At 42.4% G+C, this 24,938-nt stretch overlaps 1 protein-coding gene across 23 annotated transcripts in view; it reads left to right on the forward strand.

The window, feature by feature from the left end:
- The window catches only part of TRIM9 (tripartite motif containing 9), a 114,960-nt gene extending 96,607 nt beyond the window's left edge, over positions 1 to 18,353 (forward strand). For 6 of the 23 annotated variants that reach the window (XM_055289419.2, XM_055289416.2, XM_055289418.2 and 3 more), the window contains 3 exons: positions 11,494 to 11,797; positions 14,054 to 14,216; positions 16,264 to 18,353. In XM_055289419.2, the coding sequence (XP_055145394.1) occupies positions 11,494 to 11,797; positions 14,054 to 14,216; positions 16,264 to 16,326 (530 nt within the window). In that variant the 3' untranslated portion in view covers positions 16,327 to 18,353. Of the gene's footprint in view, positions 1 to 7,424; positions 7,614 to 10,175; positions 10,218 to 10,631; positions 10,656 to 11,097; positions 11,798 to 14,053; positions 14,843 to 16,263 lie in introns of those variants that run through there. The other 17 variants (XM_055289403.2, XM_055289404.2, XM_055289413.2 and 14 more) reach the window with 12 other exon arrangements.
- Positions 18,354 to 24,938: the final 6,585 nt, after the last annotated feature.

The raw sequence follows: 24,938 nt of genomic DNA on the forward strand, positions 1-24,938 counted from the left end.
GGAGAAACCTCGTCTCTACTAAAAATACAAAATTAGCTGGGTGTGGTGGCAGGCACCTGTAATCCCAGCTACTTGGGAGGCTGAGGCAGAAGAATCACTTGAACCTGGGAGGCAGAGGTTGCGGTGAGCTGAGATCGCACCATTCCACTCCAGCCTGGGCAACAAAAGTGGAACTCCATCTCAAAAAAAAAAAAAAAGAGTTTTGTTGAAAAGAGTAGCATTCCAGCTTTAAGAAGATGTGGGAGTGGCCGTCATTTCCAGCATAATATCCAAACTCTTTATCAGGTCGTGTGCTCATTTTCATGTCTTTGCAGAAATTTCCTCCAGCTCTCTCCCATCCCAAGTGAGCAGGTCACCTACAGAGGCCCTTCCCCCACTGCTACCAGTGGATACTCTTGGCTGGCAGTGACAAGATTTGCCCAGGAAGGAAAAGGAATATCAGAGCTACATCTCTGAGGCCTTTGAAAGTTACTACTGAATGAGATCTGGCACTCAGAGTCCTGCTTGGGTTGACATCACAGAGCCATTTATTCACAGAAGCTTTCCAGCCCTCCCTGTCCTAACTGGAAGGGAAAGTGGGGAGAAGGTAGTCAGCAATAATTAGAGAAAAGAGGGCTGGCTCTCAAGCCATCTACCCAGCATTTTTCAGGATTGTTTTATCTAATGACAAATAGGTTGGGATTCTTGAAACTACATCTTAAAAATTGCTTTCTAAAAAGTGGGCCTAGACAATGTTACTCATAAAGATTAAAATGTCTTTCTCCCCGATTAGATTCTCAGCATCACACTGCCCCTTTCATTGTGGTGGCTCCTTCTTCTGTGCGTCGAAGGAAACCACCCAGAAAAGATTTAATGGTGCAGACAAAATATGAACTTATGCTTCCATTTGTCTGAATGCAAATTGGCCTCAGACGCATCTGTCCAGAATCTTTTTGCAATTACTTATTTATTTATTCAGTCATTCATTCATTTGTCTTTCCAGAGACAGAGTCTCACTCTGTCACCTAGCTGGAGTGCAGTAGCACGACCGTAGCTCACTGTAAACTTGACCTCCTGGGCTCAAGTGATCCTCCTGCCTCAGCCTCCCGAGTAACTGGCTCTATAGGCACGCCACCACAGCTGGCTTTTTTTTTTTTTTTTTCTGTAGACACGGAGTCTCACTATGTTGCCCAGCCTGGTCTCAAACTCCTGGCCTCAAGCGATCCTCATGCCTTGGCCTCCCAAAGTGCTGGGATTACAGGCATGAGCCACCATGCCCAGCTCCTTTGTTCACATTTAATAGTGATTTTGGTCCAGCATAAGTACTGCACCCTGATGTGCTGAGACCTCCAGATATGCTGTAACCTTGTGAGGAACAAAGAACCTGTCAGAAGAACAACAACAGGGAACACCTCAGCCCATCTAATCCCTCTAGCCAAAATTCCAAGGAGGACAGTGATGTGTGTGCCTTTCCAATCCCTAACCACTACATAAACTAAACACTCTATTTAGAGAAGAAAAGATTTATCCTTAACACAGTTGAGGTTTATTAGGTGCTCTACACAAACCTTGGTCCCCACTGAGACCACTGGAACGTGCCCTGGGGCCAGTGGCGTAAACTTTACCTTTTGTATATTTCTAGGTTACAAAGGAGCAGCAATAGTCTTATCATCCCAAAATTTTATCCACCAGGAATTGATCCTACCTGAGTCTCTATTGTATCCCTCCACAGCTGTGCTGTAACTTGGATATGTCCCTTAGCCTCTCTGGACTTCAGTTTTCTCATCTCTAAAACCATGGACTTAGAGCTGAGGACCTCTGAGTCTTTACAATTAGTACCTTTGTGGCTTCTCTCTCTAAAACTACTGTTGAAAGTTGTTTCAGAAAATGCTATGAAGCAGCATTAGATACCTCCTGCCTCCTCCAAGTGTCATAATGAGTCTTAAATTTATGCCTATGATACTGAAAATTCAACACTAATAGAAAATGATTGATAAAGGATCATATAAGGAAATGTATATGGTCTACTGAAAGATGGTTTTTCTGTCTCTGCTTTTCCTGACCCAGAGCATCTGGGCCTCTCCAAAAATAGTTAGAAGAATATGCATTTCCAGGACAAAGTTCTCAAGGTAGGTAATCATACCTGACCATATTTGGGTAAATTTTACAAAATCCAAGGTGAGAGGCGTAATGATAGGTTTCAGAGCCCAGAAAAGAGAGATACTTTGTTCTTTTAAATTTTGACACATGCATGATATCCCAGGGAATTTCTTGCATTTTTCCATAGGACTGAGATTCAGAACCCTATTTTTGGTTCTGGGAAGTGTGCTTTGCAAATGATACTCTGGAAAGCAGTTTAGTCCTTTGGAATCCTCTGTATCTAATTGAAATACAAGAATTTTCAGTTCTTCTGATGATAGTTCCTTATAAATAATGCCATGGTATTCTTGGTGATGAAGTATGAAGCTGTCCTTGGGGTGGCAAAGGCTGTTTCATTCTTCTAAAAGAAGGTTTTCAAAACAGATTTGTTTCTCACTTCTCAATTGCAATTAATGCCACACTTAAGAAAGCTTAAAATACCACCTTTTATTATAAATTATGTACCAGTTGGACATAATTGTGACTTTGGCTGCTTATAAGACCATTTATGAAAACAGCCTCATTCTTCATTCATTTCTTTGTGTCTTTTAAAATCTTCCCAACAAAAGCAAATTATTTTATAGCTGGCTTATAATTGAGTTGAAACTCATCTTTAACACTGTACAATTCTTAGTGACATGTCTTGCCTTACCATGCTCCAAAATACAACCATCTTATTGGACCTGGGCTCAAGGGCTGCTTAAGTTATGAAGTTGTTCACTGCCAGACAGGAGGACAACCCAGACTTCTACCAGGGCACAAAGGACGCTGGATTAGTATACACTATCATAAGCAACCACAATCTGTTTGCTTTTCCTCTTTAGATTCCAAAAATAACACCCCAAAGGCTACCTTTTCACATATTCTACAACATCTGCAAAAATCTTTAGTACTCTTCCTTGTAGTCAGTCAAGAAATTCCACCCCCAGAAGTGTAAAAGCCAATCAATAATATATGATACTGATTTTCTCTAAATTATTATTTTTCTTATGGTTGAGTCTCCTGCCAACTTTATGTTTGCCAACTGCTCAATTCTACTGCAATGTCTGGCACATGACAGGTGTTCAATAGCGTTGGCTAATGAACAAATAAAAGAAATATACGGGCTGGGTGCCATGGCTCACGCCTGTAATCTCAACACTGGGAAGGCTGAGGTGGGAGGACTGCTTGAGGCCAGTGGTTTGAGACCAGCCTGGGCCACATAAAAAGACCTTGTCTCTACAAAAAAAAAAAAATTTAAATTGGCCAGGTGCAGTGGTATGCACCTGTAGTTCCAGCTACTCAGGAGGCTGAGGGAGGAGGATCCCATGAGCCCAGGAGTTCAAGGCTGCAGTGAGCTATGATCAACACCACTACACTCTAGCGTGGGTGACCAAGTGAGACCCTGTCTCTAAAAAAGAAATAAAGAAACAAAAGAAACATATGGTGGCCAAACAGGAATACATCACCTAGATATTCTCAGTCAATAATACAAGTGGTCCCCAGCCAATCTTTGCTTTGTTGATTCTTGATTGCTTTTTTTAAGCAGAGGTCTCTGCCCTTATCTAGACCCTAACTCCAGACTCCAGCCAATACTAGCGAGGAAGAGAAAGAAGTCCAGGAAAGAGCAAGAGGAAAATGATGGTCATTGACAGAGTTGATGGAAAGCATATCTTGATACATATTCGTTACGAACACGGCCCCATCCTAGAGTTATAGTTATGCCTAGAGTCACCACATTTGGCCACTGACATACTGTTTTCCATTGCTCTTTCTTGCTAAACTGCTTTCACTCAGCAAAGCTCTGCAACCACACGGGATTCCTGCATGTGATGAAATATGATGTGATGTTAAAAGTCTCTTCAGGAGCTCCTCATTTTTCTCCAGTGATCCATAAAGTTAAAAATTAATAATAATTATTATCCTGCATATTAGCTGTGACCTGAAACATAGCTTTGTATCATGTATTGTGAAAAAAAAATGACAACCTCATTCCTCTTTGTCTTTAATAATAGAATATGAATGGCTGAGAAGCCTTCTCCATATTGTGATAGTTGTGTTTTGAAGGGGAGGTGAGGAAGTAGTGTGTGCATTCTTCCTGCATCCCATGGGCATAACGCAGAATACACACTTAAGTAGGTGTGTGCACATTCAATGTGAGTTAAGTGTGATTCGGCTAAACCAGGGAGTGGCAATACTGTTCTCAATGTTGTCATATTGTCTTTGATTCATGCGTTTGAACATGTCCAGAGGGCATGACCAGGAGAGTAAAGGATTTGGAATCCATACATAGTGAAATGGTTGGACATTGACTCTATTTAGCCCAGAAAAGGGAAGATTTAAAGAGGATTGGTGACTGGCCTCAAATACTTGAAGAACTAGTGATCTGTTCCATGTGGCCCCAGATAGTAACGCTACAATTGGAGAGTGGAGCTCCCAAAGAGGTATGTCTAGACCAATACAAGCAATAACTGCCAACTAGAGGGAGCTGGCTGGAAGCAATGAGTTCCTCATCCCAGGGGACTTCAAGGGGAAGCTTGATGGCAGCTCCTCTGATGATATTAAGTTTCTTCCCTCTAAGACTCCTGAAATCTAAGGTAATGTGAAGTGGTATAGATGACTTACAGGCAGCTGACCCAGCATGTGCACTACACGCCCATGGGGAAGGGTATGAAGGGAGAATTGCTTGTTTAGTTAAGCTGGGATCAGTTGGAAAGTGTTTCTCTCTTGTAATTCATTTGAAAAGTTCTCATTGCAAGATAGCATTTTTTTTGTTGTTGTTAACAGCTACTTAGAGAAAATACGGTAAAAGCCCAGCTGGTAGGTAATGGGAGGTCATAGATGGGGAAAAAACTCAAAAACAAAAATGAAATGGTTGTACAGTATGGATGTTAAATAAACTTGCCTGATTAGAGAGCATAGTTCAAGAGTGAAAGGAGTCAAGGAAACTTGGGTCATCAGTAAACAGTGGATCCACATGGAAGGATAGGAAGAGCCATAACCATCTTAGTGCCAAGTTACTAATCCCGTGAATAACCATAGCTACCCTCAGTCCCCACCCTATAAAGGGGTGCCATCACCTACTCTAAGTTCTTCTTGGTGCTGAGAATAGAAAAGGTGAGTACAATTTATGATGGGATTGGATACACTCCCCAAGGTCTGTGTTCAGTAAACATCTCTTCACTGGTTTTCAGATAACTGCTTGGGAATTCAATGCACTCTGAAATTCATATTACTTTATATGTCCTTTCCATTAAATTTTAAAGCAACAAATATTTTCAATATAATGAATTGACTGTCACACCTGGTGAAAAATACATTTCCAAGCAAATTCTTGTTAATAAAAAAATCTTTTAGCCCGGGTGTAGTAGCTCACGCCTGTAATCTCAGCACTTTGGGAGGCTGGGGCAGGCAGATCACTTTGAGCTCAGGAGTTCAAGACCAGCCTGGACAACATGGCAAAACCCCATTTCTACAAAAAATAGAAAAATTAGCTGGGTGTGATGGCTCACGCCTATAGTCCCTGCTACTCTGGAGGCTGAGGTTGAAGAATCACTTGATCCAGGAAGCAAAGGTTGCAGTGAGCTGAGATCGTGGCATTGCATTCTGGCCTGGGCAACAGAGTGAGACCCTGTCTCAAAAAATAATAAATAATACTAAATAAATAAATAAAATATTTTATTGATATAAATATAGTTGTAAATGCCTTCGCTCCATAAAAGAAACCCATGCCAGTTTGTGGTGCTTGGGTGTTGTATTTTGAATTTTTCTATTACACTCAAAGGCTAATTTCTCCTTAAGATGATTATAACAAATAATTTTTGATTTATCATACCTGAAGAAAGAAATGATAATACATGATATGAAGTCATTCAAACCATATGAAGTTTAGGTAGAAGAAAAATGTATTCTTAGTGGGAACACGAAATCTTAACTCCATAAATAGCAATTCTTTTTCTCTGAGATCTGGTTTATACTTCTATTTTTTAAAAGTCATCCCCCCACAGATAAGTCTAAAGCCTGAAAAGCTAACTTTAATATTGTAGGTTCAGAGGCTGACTCTTGGAGGTATTAAATTAAAACTTGCCAGTGCCCTTGTTCTGAGCTCTTCACATAGGATCATGTTCTGCACACACACACGCTCCAGTTATTTTTGCTTCAACATGCGAGTAGCATTTTGATAGAAGTGTATGTCCAGCAAAGAATTGCTGCTAACTGATTCAAACCAGAAAAAAAATTCACGGAAATACCCTCTGGTCACAGAAACAAAATTATTATTTCAATGAGAAGAAAGTTCCTTTGTGATTTTGGACATGGAATGTTACCTTCCTACCATCTGTATTTCCTAAATTATTGCTATTAGACTGAATGTTAAGAAGGCTTCAATTGGTGAAAGATCCACCTCTGACTAGACCACACCATGCATAGAACCAGCTATTGTTTGACAAAATAGAAAGGAGCAATTTTAGTAATTCAGAGAAATCAACTCATGCCCTTCTAAAACCAGGTCAAATAATTGTTAAGTCTTTAGTCTGATATAATAATTATCTTCAGGCCAAACCTGACTATCTGAACAGAAACAGACATTTTGCCACCAATGCACCTCACCACTGCCTACAGTCTGTTTATCATTAGAGAAACAAAGATGGTCAAGTGACATCCCTAGAGTCTGATCATAATTCAGAAACAAAGGTAAGGCTCCTTCCCTGCTTACTCGTCCAGCCCTGTCTTCCTTAGACCACCCCACATTTCCTCTCCTATTCAAAGATAGAGTCTGGAGTGTGCTAGTATAAAAAATCAGCTCATCCATCTAATAGAAAAATATACATTAGGAGAGAAATGGGAAAATATGGAATAGGAAACAGTTTGTAAAAAATCACCATGTCTTAAATACAAACCCTTTAACAGGCCATTGTTGAATAGGTAGTAACCCCCAGGACAACTGAAGGGGGTAAAATAATATCCTCTTGGTCATCAATAGGTAAAATTTGCCTTTACATTTTGTACATTCAATTCTAAAAATATTTTATTTAATTAAAAGGTAACCTTCCAAAATAGGAAACCTTCCAATTTTCTACCACTAAAAATCGGGAAAGTGACAACAATTGCCTTTGATGTTCGAGGTGTCCTCTGGTCTTGGGTCCTGATCTGCCGAAAATTCCCTCCCTTCCCCCAGGCACATTGGTTTTGTAAATGCCTGAGTGCGGCACCCTGTGGGAAAGATGAGGCTTTGTATGAATGCATTGTTAAGGCAGGTCTTGGGGAACCCTGCACGGGGACATAATAGCAGAGTTCTGATCTCTAGTTTGCATTGATCTTACATTTAGACACAGATTCAGAAGAACAGACCCTCCCTTTTCCAGTGCCTTCGGAAAGATTGCCGCTCCGTAGAATGAGTCCTTTCTCCTCCACCCTTAATCTACAACCCAGCTTCCCCGGGAGATCCTACTTTGATTTCCGATCCTCACCCCACCAGCTGAGCTTGCATTCCTCTTTACAGTCTCTCAATGCACCGGGTGAGCTGAGCTCCTCAGACCTTTCCCCTTGATCTCTGTGCCTTGAAGGCATCTCTGAAACGCGTGTCTTGTTCTTGCTATTCATGTGCGTGGTGAGGGGGATGAGCTAGTCTCTGTCTGTGGCCTGCTTTCCGTATGAGGAGCATCGGGATGGTGGAGCTTTGTGGCGTTCTTGTTTGTGTGGTGGAAGGAGCAACCATGGAGCTGTGGTCTATGTATTACGGCATCAGAAAGCAATGAGTGAAGTTATTCTTTTTGCACAAGCTGGTACCACCATGGATAACCTGCTCTGTCATCACATGCAGTGGCATAGCACGGCACAGGCGCTGGCTGAGTGGAGGCCATGGCAGTAATGTGGAGGTTTGCAGCCCTTCTGTATCCAGGAAATCAGCAGTGTCTGGGAGACTGGATCAGTGCATCCAGCCTGGAGTGGTCTGATTAAACATAGACTCAAGAGATCTTTATTGACAAAGTACAATAAAAGTAAAAACACACCAGCAGCAGAAAGCATCCTATAAAGCAGGCAATCCAGAGAGCAGAAAGTGAAAGCATTTTCTGCAAAAGCCTGTGCCCACTGCTAGGACAATGGGGCTCATGGCTGACTGTTTTCCTAGCAACAGGGCGGGATCACTGGTAGCTGAATTAGAAACCCTTAATTCCTAAAGCCTAATGACCAAAGATCTGAGTAATCAAAAAGTCTGGCCTCCTCGAAGTTTCCCACAGCCAAGCTGGTTGTGACAGAGCCTAAGGCTGATTTCAGCAAAGCTAGACTTGTGTTCCTTTGTAGCGAACACTGCCTAGCGAATAGAATGTTAAAATATCTAAGATGCAGACCTATTTGATCTCTTCAGGACTATATTGTAATCATGGATACACATGATGCACATTTCACATTTCCAAAGGTTTCTTTTGGTTTTTATTTTATTCTTTTTGCTCATCCCACATTCTGGAATGAAGAAGGCCACAGCATGACAGTGCAAAAAGGATGCAGGGACTTCAAGCTCTCTTTAGAATGACGTTTTTCTTTGTGCTTTTATGTTTCTTACTGTTTTTCTGTGCACTATGGCTTCCCAACATGCTTTGTTATGAAACTCTTCCCTTGTGTCTAATGTACTGAAATATTGTTACAGTGTTTGTAATGTACATTGTCTCAAGAATAAAATGAAATGTGAGTTTTGGGATATTTGATGGGTGTATTTAAGAACATTATTCTAGTTGTATTGTTGAATCTTAAATGTATGATAATGTATTTAAAGTAATGCAAAAAGATTTCAGAATATTTGTTTTGAAAAAGAGTTGCACAAGGCATGATTCATTTAAAAGTTTTTAAAGCCCTATTCAGATTCTACAAACTTATTTCCAAAGCTGAATATGAGAGTCGGTTTTAAAACTCCAGCTGTTCCATACTCACTATGCTCTAACACATGAATAGGAATTGAAGTGATAATTCATAGAAACGAAACATAAAAATCAGCCATGAGATGGGAGGAAATGATTCTTTTGCATGTGAATTCATCCCGGAGAAAAGCAAACTAACCAAAAGTAAGATCATAATTTTTATATTTTGTTTTTAACTCAGCCATTAGTCCTTTTTTATAGTAAGTTGCTTTTTTAATTCTTGTAAAATTCTTTTAAGTCAGCACATTATCCTGCAAATGTTTTAGGAATTAGCATATAAAGGCCTTACTAAATAGAAAAGAAAATTAAATGATCCTTTCTTTATCCCCCAGTGTTCATCAAAACCACATTTTCTAGATCAGTCCTCGACACCACTGGAAATTGTAGGTCACACACCTTTGAACAATTTAAGACTAGGCAGTCTTCCTCCACACAATGTAGTTTCTCATGGGGTACAGGTATCCAAAGCCTAGGGAAGGGAGATGGTTGAAAAAGTTCCACAGGGGATTCCAATATATCTCTGAGACCACACCCACTCCTACCATCCCTCCTCCCCTCCCTCAGGTGAGAAGGATCTTGTCTCCTAAGGAGAGGAGGCAGTTTTAACACATTCGTCATGTCATTATTAATAATTATTAATAAGACGTATGTATTAACAAATGGATTATATTACACATTTAGTTATATTTAATTTGGGCTCAAGTCACAATGAAGACCTTTTGGCATAACCAGAGTTAGAAGTGCATAGAATAGTGAGAGCAGAGTTTTATCAAAATCCAGTGATTTCTCCGTTTCAATTAAGTACATTTTCCCCATTTTTAAAACAGCTAGCCTTCTTACTGTGGAAACTTTAGAGGAAAGGATTGAACTTGGAAGATGAAAAATTCAGCTACAGAGTTTAGGATCAATTGGAGGAGGATTTATTAAATGGTAAAAAGATGTGCTTTTCATTTTGAAAGAGCAGAGAGGCAGTTTTTTACCCAACAAAGTAAATAACATAAAAAGGGCTTTGTTTTTTCATGGATCAGGCCTCTGGTATCTGTATTCAACTGGTGCTTTTTAAGTGTATACAAGTAATTTTTATCAACCAATAATTTATCAATATTACTTTTATCAAGTAATATTTGTTGTTTCATAGTGTTGATGTGTAGTATCTCTTTATAGGATGCAATTTTGAGACACAATCTGCACCTTACTCTCAATTAGGCAAGTATACCTATTGTAATTATCTTTTACTTACGTGATTGGTGTGCTCAATTTCTTTCACAAAATAAATGGCGGCAACTTGTCTTATGTCAATAAAATTGTCTAATTGTCATTCTAACCCTATTATAGCAGTTTCTCAAACTCTTAAAAAATGGAAAAGATGTCTGTAGTGTTTAATGTTATGCCTCAAAGCTTACTTTTCCCCCAGTTTTCTTATACATCAATACAAAGCACTCTTTATGAGCACTAAATATGGGTAAAGGTACAAGTCAGAGAGCACCTGTTTAGTATATGTGGCGTTTTAAATTGAGTCCTTTTGGGGTACTAGTCTATCAAGAGAGACACGTTTTCTTATCCATGTCAATTTTGCTTCCTATCTCTCTCCCCCATGCCTTTCACTTGGAATGACAACAGTTGACATTAAAAAGCTGTTGGCAGGTATGGAATAACCTTATTCTGTTACCAAATAGCAAAGACCAAAGTGCATGTGAGGTGTCTCACAGGTTCAATAAATCAGCAATTACATCTCTCGAGTGTGATATTTATAGGTGGCATTTAGAACTTGAGGCGTAACGATGCGTACAAAGACATCACTCTATCTGCACCTAATGTCCGAAATTCCTACTGCTCCAGCAAAATTTCTGACCTGTTAGTTTCAGGAGTAGCACGCAAACTGTGTTTTTTAAGTTATGCGGACAGCAACCTGTCCTACATGCAAGTCGCAGTCACTCATGAAAATTAGTTTATGTTGCTTATAGCTTCGCAGCTTGTGAGCTTTCACTAGAGCCAAGGAAAACTTCAAAGCGACTAGATGTTAGCACTTCTGCCGAAGGGATATTTCCTGATTTCACTCCATGTGTTTTATCCCTCCTCCATCTAGGACTCTAGCTCCTAGCCTCCCCGCCTCAGGGGTTACACAGGCATCTTAGCGCATCCCCTCTCCCTTTATGTCTCTGGTGCACTGTTCTGCCAGTCACCAGGTGAAGGGACTTGCACCTTCCAAAATCGATGCCACTTCACTCCCGGATCACCTGGTTGGGAGTGCAGTCTGAGCCAGGTAACCCCTGCTGAATCGGTCGTGTGTCCTCCGTCTGCTTCTGGTGCAGAGAGTACCAACTCCCAGGACGTGCCCCTGTCTGCCCTGGCCCTGGACGCCTCCTTCCTGCATGGCAGCATGAAAACGCTACACAACGCTCCTCACCTGCCCAGGAGTATGTTATGGTGCTGAGCTTGTTGGGTCTGTCGTAATAACCTGATTCCCTTCTGTTGTTCCCAGTGGCCTGGTTTGCTTTCGACCCTGGCTCGGCGCACTCCGACATCATCCTCTCCAATGACAACCTGACAGTGACCTGCAGTAGCTATGATGACCGGGTGGTGCTAGGGAAGACTGGCTTCTCCAAGGGTGTCCACTACTGGGAGCTCACGGTAGATCGCTATGACAACCACCCTGATCCTGCCTTTGGCGTGGCTCGCATGGACGTGATGAAGGATGTGATGTTAGGAAAAGACGACAAAGCTTGGGCAATGTATGTGGACAATAACCGGAGCTGGTTCATGCACAACAACTCGCACACCAACAGGTACCCTGCAGCCCCCAAACCAAGCCTTCTTCACGTTGGCTTCTGATCAGGAGTGAGAGCCCCAGTTCAAAAACCTATTACATAGACCATATTCAGGAAATCAAGCAGGTGGTCTACATTAAGTAGCACAGGCAATCTATGAGCCTCAGCTGAGTCCGTGCTGGTGGTTTACTTTCTATATAATGATAGAGACTTGAGTACTTTCCTACTCCCTTCATTGCTGTATTTCACCCATGCCTGGAAACTAAGAATCCCAATGGATATCCATTATAAGAAAATCCAGGATGCTGAAACACCCAGACCTACAACTTATCAGAAAAGCACTTTTGGACAAATTACTTCATTTTTTGAACCTCGGTTTCCAAATCCACCAAATTAGTATAATAACATTTTTCCTTGTGGGAATCTTCTGAAGGTTAAATGAAATATGTGAAAATGCCTTACATTGGAAGCACCTGAAAATAGTAGCCATTGTTCTTATTACGATTCATTAACCTAAAGCTTATGGATGCCAATTTGAATGGCTTTTTACTTAAAGAGAACTCTCTTAATACTGTATTAATTCAGAGCAGCCAGTTTGCTAAGGAAACGAAATACAGTAATCCCCTTGAGGTTTTCTTCTACCACCAAAATATAGATCATTATAATTGAACACATACTATAATGGATTTCCTTTCTCATTTGATTGTATTCCTCAAATGTATTTTTCACAAATTTCCTAGGCAGAGAAATTTCTACTGTGGACCCTGGTCCACCTTATGCTCCAAGATTTCCCCAGGATACATTCTCATTAGTGTCTCTGAAAAAACAAAACAAAACAAAAAAACAGTAGTGTTCAACCAGATCAAAGGGAAAGCAAGTCAGACATTGGTAGGATAATTGGACTCCACTGTTTTATCTTTTTCTGTATGCTCATCACTGACCCTTCTCCAGCCTGTAGACTCCTAAAGCCCCTTTTCCCTTGGATATAGCTTCTATAGCATTCAAATTTGTATTATTCGCTGTCACTTGAAGTGGACACACACACCATTTCACCGTGAAAGCAAATCCTACTGGATGTGGATAAGTGGTTATCTTCAGTGATTGGCATTTTGGGGAACTCTCTGTCAATAGATTCTCAGTGCTATCACCCAAATGCCACACTTACTTTTTCCCTTTTAGCATCTTTATTTTGAAGGAAGGAGTGAATAATGACATAACCATCACACTATGCAGAGAAAAACATTCTTAATGCTGATCACATCTGCTTGCATGCAACCTGCATGTCACTTGTGCTTTCATTGTTAAACCTGTGAAGTAACAAGAGGCAATTTGTAAACCTGTCTTTTAATGACTATGTACAGTCTGTATCCTGCATGCAAGAGGAAATGAATGACACAAAGTCCTGTGCTCTGCTGAGATGAGGATGAAGTTCAATATTGCTAGATCTCAAAAAAACGGGAAAGACAAATCTGATCATCCATGTTTAATGGCATTCTGTGAAACCATCAATTGAAGCATAAGACACAATTCTTTGTAAAATGGCATTTATATGCAGGTTTCTTAAAATCACTACATCTCAGAGTATAATTATTTCACCGTACAGAGAAGAAGCCTCTTCTTCAGTGTTGTCGTTTCACAGACAGCCTCTAAGTTCTTAATTCAAATGCAACAAGCCAAAAAATTACTATCCTTCTGGAATGAGTTTTTCTGTTTAATGGATAACATAAGGCCCCAAATCCAATTTCTCATGCATGTGGTTTAGGTGCAACCAAAGTGCTTCTTTATTTTGACTTTCAAATTAAGTCACTTTGTATTTAATGATATTTAATTCACACCATTTATACAAAGTGTGCAATATTCCTAGAGTCAGAGGTCTGATAGCTCAAAGGCGACTTTTTCCTAGTCTTTAATGTTTGGTTTTCTACTGCTGTGACTCAGTGGTAGAGACCCTAATGAATGAGTTCACTCTCAGCAACAGCAGAGCAACTCACAAGGGCAGATATCTCCCCCTAGGAAGTGAAAATTGATGGTGGCGGGGAGGGAGCAAAAAATCATACTCTTTTTATGTATAAAGCACAGATACACACACAGTACCTACAGGTATACAGTATATCTGCAGTATTAAAATTTATGTGCGAGGGATGATTAGGGAAAAAGTTTTGGGGTAGTGATGATTATAAACAGGTTGCAAGACACTGGTTTCACCACACAAAAGGAGGGAGCTTCTAGAGTGACCACAAGGAAGTGAACCCCAATTTTTTTCTTTTCCTACAGAACTGAGGGAGGGATCACAAAAGGGGCCACAATTGGGGTCCTCCTCGACTTAAATAGAAAAAACTTGACATTTTTTATCAACGATGAACAACAAGGTCCCATAGCATTTGATAACGTGGAGGGCCTGTTCTTCCCTGCGGTCAGCCTGAACAGGAACGTGCAGGTAAGCACCCCGCCCCTGAGGTTAAACAGCTGTTGCTGGCTGCCGGTTCAAAGGCTGCCCAGGGCCGTTGAATCCAACCGGAGAGAGGGAAGCTGACAGCGTAAGGCCCAGACCAAGATATGAAGGAGAGGAGGAGAGAAAGGGATCAGTGCTGACAACTTCTATTATTCCACACCAAGCATAAGCACCTGCTTTATACTTGGACACAGACTAGTTAATAGCGCATAGGAAACTAGAATTCTCTTCATGGTTGGCTAATGATCATCTCTGTAGCTCTAGTTTCACCTCTAAATAGAAATGAAAGCCAACTGGCATGAAAACAAATACAATGACTTAACAAAGCTCAGGAGTGCCTGAGAAGAGGTGAGGGTGTAAGATTGAAGCATTAGTATCGGTATCAGAAAATCTGAGCATCTTCTCTGCATTCTTGTTTGGCTGTTAGGTCCTAAGGGGCAGAAAACATAGTCCCTACCTACAACTTTGTTAATTTTTATTTATTATAGAATAAAACAACAGCTTCTCATTTATCCATTCAGCAAATATCTACAGAATGCCTTTAATGTGCCAGGCACAGTTATAAGTGTTTGGGATACATCAGTGAAAAAAAAAAAAAAAACAGATAAAAATCTTGCCTTCATAGAACTTACATCTTAGTGATAGGAGACAGACAATAAATAGTAAACATAATCACAATATTAATCAGATGGTGTGTCAGAAGGTGTTTAGTGCAGTGGAGAAAAGACCAAGGACCCATGAGTAGTGGGGTTGGGAAGGGCAGCCGCAGTCTTAAATAGGATGGTCAGCGTAGGTAGGGCTTTTTGCAGTTACCGGTAAGCTGAGCCTTAAAGGAGTGAGGGAGCGAGTTGCGTGGAGCCCTCCAGACAGAGGGAACAGCCTGTGCACAGTTTCTAAGGCATGAGGGGCCTTGCATGGGCAAGGAATGGTGGAGAGACTCCTGGGTTGGGGCCTGGAAGGGGGACCAGAGCCATGCATGGGGGAAGAGCTGTGCCCTGCCAGCCGCTGTCAGGACTTAGGGTTTCACTTTCCTCCTGAGCTGCGCATCTCATTAACAACTATGAGCCTCATTCCACAAATGGTTGTCTTAAGATAGGGCTTGAGAATTACAACACTACAGATGACTTTTGCCCTATCCAGAACCAGCCTTGGAAACTATTTATCAAAATTCATTGTTGTGTTTCAGTATGTGCAGTAACATTGATTGCAAACTAGCAGCCCCTGCCCTTCTCTCTTCCTGCAAGGAGATGGGGTTTTCTAGAAGGCTGGAATCTAATCTTTCACAGTTCAGCCTCTACACTTTAAGAAAGAAAACCATAAATTACCCTAGAAGCGAGTCTCAGAAAAACCCCATTCAAGGTTTTTCACATTAGCCATTTCCCTTTCAAAGAATATTATACTAGGTGCTCTTCAGGGGTTTTCAGGACCTTCTGATTATCTATTGATAAAGACTCTTGTGCTGGAGAAGACAGGGACAAGAACTGCATGAAATGGTTCTAGTTTTATCCATAGCTATCCATTGAGGTTTGGGGATACACGGAAATTGGTGAAATAGTATAATGCTATGTTTTTTCACAACTGGCAATCATCTATGCAACCCCAGAAAGAAATGTTTGCCCTAATTGCAATAACCGGCGGACAAGTAATAAGGGAAGGGCTGTCTCTGCGAATCTGTCCTCTATCCATGGATTTGGCAGTGGTCACTGTGGTGTGGCCAGCAGGCTCCTCTATCTGAAAACCAAGTCCTGTGTCTTCAGTTGTAAGGAACACAATCTCCCCCGAATCCTTTAAAAGAGGCAGGTGACTAAGAACCATATAATCAAATGTCACCAGGATTTGAGAGCCCGCCATGGTGAGCAGCCTCTTACCATCGGCAGGATTCTTCTTGAATTCCGTTTAATGCCTGCTAGCCTAGATGTTTAAAGAGAAGGAAACAGAACACTTTTTGAGTTAGGGACACACCCACGGTACACTGTGTAAAGGGACAGGGGGATGCACGATGCCTCTCAGGACTCACAGTCTCGTTCCCCAGGTCACGCTGCACACCGGGCTCCCAGTCCCCGACTTCTACTCCAGCAGAGCATCAATAGCCTAAGGATGTGCCGTGGAGGCGCCAGCTGCCTGTTCTTACCTCCGCCTGCGAGAGCCACAGCAAGGAGCTCAGCCAGCCGTGGTGGGGTGCAGAGTTGGCAGGAGTGGGAGAAGGAGGAGAGAAAAGCTGGTCCTCTGCAGTCTTCACACCCACAGCTCTGCCCTTTTCCCTTTCAACCTCTCCTCTGCTGTCATGCCTGCTTCCGCTTCCATGTCCAACAATTCTAACCAACGAAGGACCTAGACAGCCCACCATGTCACTTGGTTTCCACTCCCAGATTTTGCTTTTATTTAACTTAATTTTTTATGTAGGTGAGTTATATTTTCTTTCTTTTCTGATCAGGTTATTGGTGACTTACTGGACTGGCACTGCCAGGAGAAAATTCTCCTGCTAACTTTTTTCTTAAGCTTTCTGTCAAACAATGAGGTTATAGGGGGAGGTAGGGAAGAATGAGCTGAATTTGTAGCATACAGCTTACCTCCTAGAATGTTCTTGCCCTCTTACCTCTCCTGTAGCGTTAGCTCTGCAGAGCTAAGCTTTGAGAGAGTGAATCTATCACTGAGAAGTTTTACTACTCATTGAAGCACAAAAATATCCGCTACACAGGTTCCCATCAGGATAGGATCATTAGGATGGCCCTATAATTAGGATAGGCCAGAACCCTGGCCACTGTATAAAACTGGAAAGTTTCTAAAACACAGGCAAACCAGGGGACTTAATGATTTGGTTCATTTATTTAATAAAAGCTTTTAATTGAGAACCTACTATTGACCAGGCACTGTTCAAGACACTAGAACATTATGTTCTAGACACTGTGGGGACACAGTGGTGAACAGACAGGCATAGTCTCTGCCCTTCGGAGCTTATATTCCAGTAGGAGAAAAAGCAAAAATAAAATAATTATAAGTTGTCATATGTACTAGAAAGGAAATGGGCAAGGGTCAAAGAGACTCATGGGCAAGATCTTTCAGGCTTCCTAGAATGATGCTAAAAATCTACACATTCTGGCCATAGCACCAGAAATGTACCAACTCAATGCCTTTTCAGCTGTGCTATTTAATTGTGGTACCTGCTGCCACTCATCACAGAGCCCTTCTTGGTAGAAATGATGTCAGCATTCTTATTTGCTGATGCTGCTATGATACCACGCCTTAAAAATTGATAGTTGAAAAAAAAAGAGTGACCAGAGGGCAAAGGACCCATTCTCAGTAATGGGAGATCTTGAGTTGCAGTCCACAGCATTCACATTCTCAGGATAAACATGCTTGTCTCCATATAGACTATCTGTGCCTGTTATGAATGAAAAATCCATCCACTCTGCTGCCATTCACAGCCTAATTTTCTGGAGTAGTCCAAACAAGTTTGGAAAAACATGGGATTGTATGTCATTACTATGACTGATAGCAGAATAATAATGCATCTTACTTCTATATAGACATAGACTTACATAGGTTACCCTTGAAATTCGTTAGTTTGTTATGAAGTTTTAGGAAAAGTAGGACCCGGAAAGAAGTTCTAATTAGTTGTCTAAATATTTTCAGTGAGCCAAGAAATTCACCATGAAAAAACAAGAATAACGAATAGAAGGGAAGAGACAGGATGAGAAAGCTAACAAATTAAAGTGTAGGCAAAAAGGAATATGTATAAATAGCTAATTATTTACTTTTGTGCTTACTTTATTTAGATTATTTCTATCAGTTACAATCTTTTTCTAGTTAAGTGTACCTAATTTATGGAATGGGTGCTATCCTGTTTATGTGTGTCTTGGTTTTTCTTGGCTACAGAAAAACTGTTGCAGGGCAACACTAGTTTGATATTTGATTTACTCTCCAATGAGACTCGATGGCTGGGCCGTGGTAGACTCATAGTTCCTCTTGTTCTTTATTAAATTCATCCTGCTAATTAGATTTCTAGTGACTTGTAACATGTAGTTTACACTGAATTGCAATTACAGATGCATATAACTACTATACTAGAAAAAAATTGTCATTTCTGGTGTGCCAATAAATGATTTTTATGAGAGAACAAAATGTCTCTAGAATTTCTTAGTTTTTATCTATTGGGGATGACAGTTCACCTTTGTCAGAGTGGTGTTTCTTCAGCAAGGTCTCATTGGAAAGGCCCCCCCAGAGCTCTGGAGAGCATGTGTTCTTTCCCCTGTTTCCTTGGGCATGTGGCACTGCCTTTTGGTTTTACTCATATGAAATTTAACCTGATGTGAAATGTCCAGTGGAGATGTTTGGGGTCTGCCTCCAAGCATTGGGGATTTACTTCTGGTTTTGTTTTGTTTTGTTTTGTTTTTAGACAGAATCTCACTCTGTCACCAGGCTGGAGTGCAGTGGTGCAATCTTGGCCCACTGCAATCTCCGCTCCTGGGTTCAAGCAATTCTCCTGCCTCAGCCTCCCGAGTAGCTAGGACTACAGGCGCACACCACCACACCCAGCTAATTTTTTTGTATTTTTAGTAGAGACAGGGTTTCACCATGTTGGCCAGGATGGTCTTGATCTCTTGACCTTGTGATCCACCCGTCTCAGCCTCCCAAAGTGCTGGGATTACAGGTGTGAGCCACTGTGCCTGGCCAACTTTATTTTTAAAAAGCCACAAATTTGGCTTGCAATTTTATAGTACTGCAAAACAGAGTGTCACTGATTTTTTCAAACCTAGCTCCTTTAACATTTCTTTGAATGGCGAAACGATACCATTGTTTTTAAACAATTACAACATTATTCATCTACCTAACGTTGTTAGCCACTAAAAAGAATGCCTTGTTTCTTGATTAAAGGAAAAACATTACCTACAAATATATGGTCTGAGTTATAACCTCACAGAGTGGAATAGTACACAGTTGGTAGCTGCTGCTGCTCTCTGTTGATTCCAGTTTCTGCACATTCCTCTTTCTGTCACGGGATCCTTGGGGTGTCACTTCACCAGCCAAAAGCCTCTGTGGCTGGCAGTGCCTTCTGCCTGAGTACTGCCTGCACCTGCTGGGCTCATTCTGCCCACTCGGCCTGGCAGGCTGTGCTCGGCTCACACTACCAGCCTGGATCCCACACCTGCTAAGGGTGAGTCAGGCACAGAGTGGCAAGGGGTGTGTGGGCAAGTGAGCTCTGGGTCTGGCCACTGCACACAGCCAGGCAGGCCGGCTGCTGCAGCAGGGCAGGCAGCTCCAGGCACCAGCACAGGTGTTGGCTCTGTAAGAGGCTATGGCTGGGCCAGATGTACTGCACACAGCTTCCACTACAGGAACATGCATCTGGCTGAAGGGTATGTGGTGGCACCCGGAAGCTTGGAGACACCAGGAACCACAGAGCCCCAAAGAGGGTGTCACAGCCCTGGCTCCAGGAGCCCCAGGTATGGGCTCCCAGAAGGGCCACAGCTCTTCTCTCCTTCTCATCACCCGCAACATGGCGAGCTGAGGGTGGTGGCTGAGGGTTTCAGCCATGTTTGTGTTACAGCTCTTTCAGACCCGCCATTCAGCAGGTCCCAAGTTCTTGTCCTGTATCCAGGAAGAATGAGGTATGTGGACAACTGGAGGGTAAGCAAGGCAGAAAGGAGCTTCACTGAGTGACAGAACAGCTCTCAGGAGACCTGAAGTGGGTACCTCCCTCCACAGACAGGTCACCTTGATGTCTGTGCAGACCCCAGCAGAGAGGAGACCCAGAGTGGGTAACTCCTTTCTGCAGCTGGTAGTGTCGACATCTGGCCGAGCCCAGGGTTTTTATGGGCTCAGAAGGAAGGAAGCGTGTACAGAATGACCCATAGGCAGACATGGATGGGCCTGGAAACAGCATCATCAGTTCTCACTCTGGGCCACGGACTCACCCCAGAGCTGGCAGCCTGGCCCCCAGGCTTCAGGCCATCCCTGGCTTGAAGGTAAGGGTTTCACCGGGGACCTGCCCTTTTCTGTCCAGGAGCATGACTTCCTCCTGCCGCCATCAACATGCCTTCCACAGTACCCAGGATGTTCGGGCTGAGGGGTTCCTGCAGGCCTGCACTGGGCTGTCTTCAGCTCCACCTCGGCCTCCCTCCCATGCTCATCAGCACCCAAAGTTCAGAGGGGGCTGAGGTGGCAGAAGGCTAGTATGACAGTGCTGTCCCAAGCACACGCACACCTGGGGGGTTTCCGACAGCACCCAGGCTTGACCACAACTTTGCTCCACCCCAGAGTGGGCACCAGGAGCAGGGAGAGGCCAGGGTGCAGGAGCAGGTACTTCTGAGCCTGTGGGGGGAGGGGAGTTTCCCAGGCCCCCAAGAGCACAGGGATGCCCAGGTCCAGAGTTATGGCTGGGCTGCTGCAGCTGCACCTGGGAGCGTGGGGCTTTCGCCCTGCCAACTCAGTAGGGAGCAGGGCTCTCGTCTGTTCCCAGCCCCTAGTGGCCCCAGACTCACCTTGCCCCCTGCAGCCAGAGTCTTTGCAGCAGTGGCTCCAGATGGGCCGCTGGTGCCATCATTTCCACTACCGTGATACTTTTTTCTTCTTCCTCTGTTGGTCTCATCTCTCTTCTGGTTTTCTGCTCTTCTGTTTACTACCAAATGGAACACATTACTTATGTGTTACTCTTCTTGTGGTACTAAAGTTAATGGAACTTCTGATTCTCCGTATTTCCTTATAGGAGTGATTAAATGATTTGCAAGAAATCATTTTATTTTCTAGAAATGAGGTCCCTTTATTCTACTGTGGGCATTAATCTTTTGCCTATCTATTCAACTCACTGAGAAGAAAGGAGGGCTTGCTATTGAATCCAGATTTCTGATTAGGAATCAAGGGAACTATAATAAACAAATTCTCTGGTCACACTACCTTATGATTTATATGAACACTCTAAAGACACCTGTATGTATTTCTCAAAATATGTGCTAGCTGTTTCCACTAAGGCTGATGTTTAGGGAAGCGTGGATCTAACCTAATACATCACATACAACTGAGGCTACCTAAATGTTGTGTTTATCTGAAGAACCAACTTTTTGGATAAACACAGAATTTGGAGTACTGAATATGAGATGAGTGAAGAACAAAAGCACCTAAATAGATGTACAGAAACCTCAGTCTGGGCCTTTCAGTTTGTTACTTCTTCACCCTACCATGGCTGTGCTAAGAAAAACTACAGAAATAGATGTGTGGGCCACTGGGAAAAAGAAAAAGGATCAATGTTTTATCAAATTTCCAGTACAGAATTAGACAGTGGTGGTGGTTGCATAATCTTGTGAATATACTAAAAACCACTGAAATATATACTTTAAGAAGGTGAATTACATGGCATGTAAATTATATCTTAATACAAAAAAAATTCCATGACAACACTCAAGGATCATTCAGCAGGAAGCAAAGTGCATGGACAGTGCAGGAGCGCTGTCTCAGGCCCCATCAGGCAGGATGCCACCCTTTGCCAGGGCTGTGCTGTAATGCAGTCACTGTGGGGCCATGTTGGACTGGACCCTGAGTCTCATGAGTTCTCTCCTTCCAGCCTCCCTCAAATTACCCATAATAGTCTGCTCCTATTTCCCCAAACCTGTCCAGATGTAATAAGCTTCTCAACTTTCTAAAGCTCCTCTCAAACTTATATCTTATATTCTAAACCCTCCTGTATTATCCTTGTTCATACATCACAGCCATCTGTTTTCTTCCCTAATTAAATGGACCCATCTTTATCTTATCTAAACCCACTTCTAGTACCAAAGATTTATTGACTTTATTTATTTATTGTTAGGTTGCCATTTAACAAACAATTTTTAAGGAAAGATGGAGGTATTAAATATGAACTACTCTACACTCTGTTTCTGAACTGTGTTTTCAACCTAGTAGTTTAGTTAGTTTATAATGAGCAAATCACCTGCAGTAAATGAGGATCCTAATTGTTCCTGCTGTAATGCTCATTTTCATATGTGATCTCAATGTATTTTCCTAATTGCCTGGTGGGCACTGTTTCTGTCAGATGTGAAGAAATAAGTCTGCAGGCTTATTGGTTGGGCAGGCTTGCAATGATGACTAGATGAAGGTTAATTGTAGCTTCTCAAGAGGTTGATTTTATCATTGGCATTTTGGCAGAAATAACAGGCTTTGCAGAATATGCAAACTTTATCTAGGTGTAGTGTTGTACTAAGACCTGATATACCAGCAGAAAACCACAAATTTCTTTATAGGAAAGAAATCACTCAGTCTTTAAAATTTCTGAGGTCCAGCCAAACCTCCATGCCACTATCAAATTCCACATCTTCAAGATTTCAAGTCAGACCAAGAATTAACACATATGCTGAGGCTAAGCTAGCTATCATCCTAGCTAAGGGGACACTTTGCTTTGATATTAAGAGAATCTGAGCACCTGCTCTCCTTGCCTTAAGGATAGGGAAAGAGAGAATCCCAAGGAATCAGATGAAACACTGAGTCTATTTTTTTTTTTTTTTTTTTTTTGAGACACAGTTTCACTCTTGTTGCCCAGGCTGGAGTGCAATGGCACGATCTCGGTTCACCGCAACCTCTGCCTCCCAGGTTCAAGCGATTCTCCTGCCTCAGCCTCCCGAGTAGCTGGGACCACAGGCTTGTGCCACCAAGCCCAGCTAATTTTGTATTTTTAGTAGAGATGGGTTTTCTCCATGTTGGTCAGGCTGATCTCAAACTCCAAGGGGAGTTGGGATGTGAAATCAGGGCCCAAAAGAGTACAGGACACAAGGGTGCACCCAGTGACCAGGAGATTCACACCCATCACACACCATGCTTTTTGTTTTGTTTTGTTTCCCTTTTTTCCTTTTTTTTTTTTTCTTTTAGGCATCAAGCTTCATTTCTAAGCTCTTGCCAGGTGTCTGGCAATAACCAAAGGAAGCTTTATAATAACTGGGGTACACCCTTAGTAAACAATGTCAAAGACACTGTAAAAGGAGAACAACTAAGGATCCTCAGTTGTCCCACAGAATTGATCTGACCCAATATGATATTTTTCATGGTCTGAATCCTTCTAGGGCTAGATTAATAATAGCAATTACAATTTCCTTATTTCTCAGATGCAAGAGTTGTGTTTTGTGTTTTTCTTTTGAGAGACAGGGTCTTGCATTGTCACTCAGGCTGGCGCACAGTGGCATGATCATAGTTCACTGCAGCCTCAAACTTCTGGGCTCCAGGGATCCTCCTGACTCAGCCTCTTGAGTAGCTGGGACTACAGGCACATACCACCACTACTGGCTAATTTTAAAATTTTTTGTAGGGATGGAATCTTGCTATGTTGCCCAGTCCGGTCTTGAACTCCTGGTCTCAGGGGATCTCCCTGCCTCAGGCTTCCAAAATGCTGGGATTAAAGGCGTGAACCACCAGACCCAGCTGGTTTTTTTTGTTTTGTTTTTTACACCTTAACATCTCTCAAATCAAGACACATCTTACAACACATGTCAAAAGAAACTCTTCAGCCATTGATAGAGTGGTGGTTCTCAGCCTCCACTGCACACTGAAATCATCTGGGGAACTTTAAGAATACTGATGCTGCCAGGCGCGGTGGCTCATACCTGTAATCCCAGCACTTTGGGAGGCCGAGGAGGGCGGATCACGAGGTCAGGAGATCGAGACCATCCTGGCTAACACGGTGAAACCCCGTCTCTACTAAAAATACAAAAAATTAGCCGGGCATAGTGGTGGGCGCCTGTAGTCCCAGCTACTCAGGAGGCTGAGGCAGGAGAATGGCGTGAACCCGGGAGGCGGAGTTTGCAGTGAGCCGAGATCGTGCCACTGCACTCCAGCCTGGGCGACAGAGCGAGACTCCGTCTCAAAAAAAAAAAAAAGAAAGAAAGAAAGAAAGAATACTGACGCCAGGTTACTAATTTAGTGGGTCTAAGATGCAGCCTGAGAATCTGGAATTTGTAAGGTGATTCTAATGTGTGTCTAGGGCCGACAGCCCAGAGGTAAGGAATGAGTGGGTAGTGTATACTCAGCAAAGTTGTTATTGCCTACACATTTGGAAAAACAATAAGATGAGGGGCATCATCTTATAACCAACAAAGCGAATCCCCCAAAACATGAAGTCTTTCCATGTTCAGTGTCATGAAGCCAATACACAAAACTAAAATTGTCTAGTAGAGCAGGCTTTATTCGATGGCCATGGAATTAAGAAGTGCAAGCATGGCTCACAAATCAACTTCTTGACCAGTGAGGGGTGAGGGGTGAAAATAAAGAGTTTCTCTAACAAAGGGGATGGATATTAAAAATGAAGAGGGGCCAGGCACGGTGGCTCACACCTGTAATCCCAACACTTTGGGAGGCCGAGGCGGATGGATCACAGGGTCAGGAGTTCAAGACCAGCCTGGCCAATATGGTGAAACCCCGCCTCTACTAAAAAACACAAAAATTAGCTGGGCGTGGTGGCATGCACCTGTAATCCCAGCTACTCAGGAGGCTGGGGTAGAAGAATCACTTGAACCCAGGAGGCGGAGCTTGCAGTGAGCCGAGATGGCGCCATTGCACTCCAGCCTGGGCGACAGAGCAAGACTCTGTCTCAAAAAAAAAAAAAAAAAAAGAAAAAGAAAATGAAAAGAGGAAGATTCAGGTCTTTTCTGGAAATGGTCAGTGAACTTCCCAGAACTGGAGCAATGCCTTCCTTCTTTTTTGTCCTTTTATAGCTTCTTCTGGTCATTG

This window comes from Symphalangus syndactylus, chromosome 8 (assembly GCF_028878055.3).
Source record: "Symphalangus syndactylus isolate Jambi chromosome 8, NHGRI_mSymSyn1-v2.1_pri, whole genome shotgun sequence".
Classification (NCBI taxonomy): Eukaryota; Metazoa; Chordata; class Mammalia; order Primates; family Hylobatidae; genus Symphalangus; species Symphalangus syndactylus.